At 37.3% G+C, this 3,095-nt stretch overlaps 1 protein-coding gene across 1 annotated transcript in view; it reads right to left on the bottom strand.

Moving 5' to 3' along the window:
* Window positions 1-271: 271 nt before the first annotated feature.
* LOC106876582 (uncharacterized) overlaps window positions 272-3,095 on the bottom strand; it is a 6,679-nt gene continuing 3,855 nt past the window's right edge. The window contains exons 5-7 of the mRNA XM_052977739.1: window positions 2,518-2,649; window positions 594-768; window positions 272-301 (exon numbers count right to left, since the gene is read on the bottom strand). Of these exons, the coding sequence (XP_052833699.1) occupies window positions 272-301; window positions 594-768; window positions 2,518-2,649 (337 nt within the window). The remainder of the gene's footprint in view (window positions 302-593; window positions 769-2,517; window positions 2,650-3,095) is intronic.

Here is a 3,095-nt window from a genome sequence, read left to right as displayed (position 1 = left end):
ATATATATATATATATATATATACATATATACGACGGGCTTCTTTCAGTTTCCGTCTACCAAATCCACTCACAAGGCTTTGGTCGGCCTGAGGCTATAGTAGAAGACACTTGCCCAAGGTGCCACGCAGTGGGACTGAACCCGGGACCATGTGGTTGGTAAGAAAGCTACTTACCACACAGCCACTCCTTTGTTGAAATACTTGTCGTTTGTTTCAATTAATTTTGAAAATAAGAATTTAATAAAATAACTGCCATTATTAAGCTGGTGTTTTACAGCATAAAAAAACACCAGCGATAGTTCTACATAAAAAAAAAAAAACATTGGCGATAGTGCTGCATAAAAGGCACTGGTGATGGTGCCAGGTAAAAAGCATGCAGTACACTCTGTAAAGTGGTTGGGGACAGGAAGAGCACCCGGCTATAGAAAGTACACCAAAGCAGACAACTGGAGCCAGGTGCAGCCCTCTGGCTTGCCAGCTCTTGTCAAACAGTCCAACCCATGCCAGCATGGAAAGCAGATTTTAAACGATGATCGATGGTGATGATGATAATTACCTAGCAAAAAAAAAAAAAAAAAAAACCCCATACCCACCTGGTTCAGCTGGTCCAGATAGTGTTCCTTCCGAGCCAACTTCAGGTCATAATAACAATCCAAAATCTTGTTCTCTTGACGTAATCTGTTCTGTTGGATGATGGGCAGAAGATCATTCTTAAACAGATTAACCATACCGGAACTGGACCGCAGTTTCTTGGCATCTTCTTTTAGTCTAAAATATAGTATGAATTTATGAGTATCTATCTAGCTATATAATATATACATACATATTATATATATATAATATAATAATAATAATATGACAACGTTTCTCGAAAAGAAATGGAAAAACTTTCAAAATACAAAGACCTGGAAATAGAGATAACTCGAATGTGGAATCTAAAAACAGAAACAATTCCTATCATAGTAGGCACCTTAGGTATAATAAAAAAATATTCAGACAAATACATAACAAAAACACCAGGACTTACAAATATATATGACATACAGAAAATTGCACTACTGGGCACTGCACACATCCTACGCAAAACACTTTCAATACAGTAAACATAAGAGCACCACAACAAACCACAGCACATACCCAAGGCGCACAGAGCTGCGCTCGGTAGTGAAGTGAAAGCACGTTATAAAAAATAAAACTACTGAACAATAATAATAATAATAAATGCTCCCTTTTAAAGCCTAGCCAGGCTCATGGGCCCCGGTTTCCCGGTTTCAATGGCGTATGTGTCCCCCAGCTGGACAGGACGCAAGTCCATCGCAGCGTTATTCATTTTTGCCAACTGAGTGGACTGGAGCAACGTGAAATGAAGTGTTTTGCTCAAGAACACAACGCGTCGCCCGGTCCAGGAATCGAAACCACAATCTTACGATCATGGTGCTGACACCCTAACCACTAAGCCACGCACCTCCACATATATAATATAGGGTAAAATTAATTAATTAATTAATTAATTAACCAAGCAATTAATAATTAATAATTTTACCAAGTAGTCAGTATGTTAAAAAAAAACCTTTTTAGGTAAATTATACAAAATATTTTATAATTATATACATAATTATAATCAGGGGTCAGCTAAGTGCCTTGCCACATACTGAATTAGAAATAGATGCTAATGTCTTTTCAACTACCATAAAAATCTCTGAGACAACCGCACACTTTTTTATGTCGGTAAAAAGAGAAATGATGAATCCACATGACTTCGGTTAACCACAGACGCATTTTGAATTTAAAATAAATTATATTTACCTATTTTTCTCAGTGTGCAAGTTATAAATTTGCGAGTGTTAGGATTAAATATGTACGCGATCAAGCGTCATCGCATAACTGATATTCAACTGCACTCCCAAAAATATACAGTTGAATGTGATACGTATTTATCTTTTATACATACCCACGTGTGTTTAACGACCTATATATTACAATGGGGAAGGCCGGTTTATGGGGGTCAGATACCGGCCGAATGCTCTACCATTAAGCTAAACTGCCCATTGACAACAATGTCTGTCAAATTTAACCCTTTGGTGTTTAAGCCGGCCATATCCAGCCCAAATATTCTACATGATTTACATTCAAACTGGCCATATCTAGCCCCTCACACCTAACCTTCAATGACATTCTAAGAATAAACTATCTCACCATCGAAACTTCAAAGCTGTAAGATAATGTATGATTAATTCAAAACAATTTGAGTGAAAAAAGTATGATATTTAACAGATTAATCTGAACACTAAAGGGTTAATGCTAAATAATTATAGCTTTTGAAATGCAACATTTGGTAAACAAATTTTGGAAGCATCAGATGTTTCATATTTTACAGAAAAATGAAAGAAAAAGCAATGAACACATTTACTAGGAATTACATGGTTTTGCATGATATCATCGAGATCATAGCAAAAGAAGAAGAAAAAAAACCTAATGATTGGGAGAGAACACAGAGAACATAAAAGTGAAACTCACTTTGCTTGATAAATCCAGTTGATCTTCCTCTCACGTAACGCTGTTAGCTTCACCTCCAAAGCACGTTTAGAAGCTGTCATGTACTCATGATTGATCTTGGCAGTTATTAACGACTTCTCGCTGTTTGGATAACTAATTAACGAAACAAATAAAGAAACAGGAAGGAATAATAAACGAACCACAAGTTAATGTCAACAAGGTCTGAGACCAACTTTTATCTTTTACTTGTTTCAATCGTTTGACTGCTGCGGTCAAGCTGGGGCACTGTCTTGGAGAATTTTTAGTTGAATGTATCAACCTCAGTATTGTGCTGGACTGTTAAGTTACGGGAATGTAAACACACCAACACCCGTGGACAAACACAAATATATATATATCATCATCATCATTTAACGTCCACTTTCCATGCTAGCATGAGTTGGATGATTTGACTGAGAACTGGTAAACCAGATGGCTACACCAGGCTCCAATCTGATTTGGCAGAGTTTCTACAGCTGGATGCCCTTCCTAACGCCAACCACTCCGAGAGTGTAGTGGGTACTTTTACGTGCCACCGGCACGAAGGCCAGTCATATATA

The sequence above is a fragment of the Octopus bimaculoides genome, chromosome 28 (genome assembly GCF_001194135.2).
Source record: "Octopus bimaculoides isolate UCB-OBI-ISO-001 chromosome 28, ASM119413v2, whole genome shotgun sequence".
In the NCBI taxonomy this organism is placed as follows: Eukaryota; Metazoa; Mollusca; class Cephalopoda; order Octopoda; family Octopodidae; genus Octopus; species Octopus bimaculoides.
The sequence above is the reverse complement of the archived record's forward strand: the minus strand, read 5'-3'. Positions and strand labels throughout refer to the sequence as shown.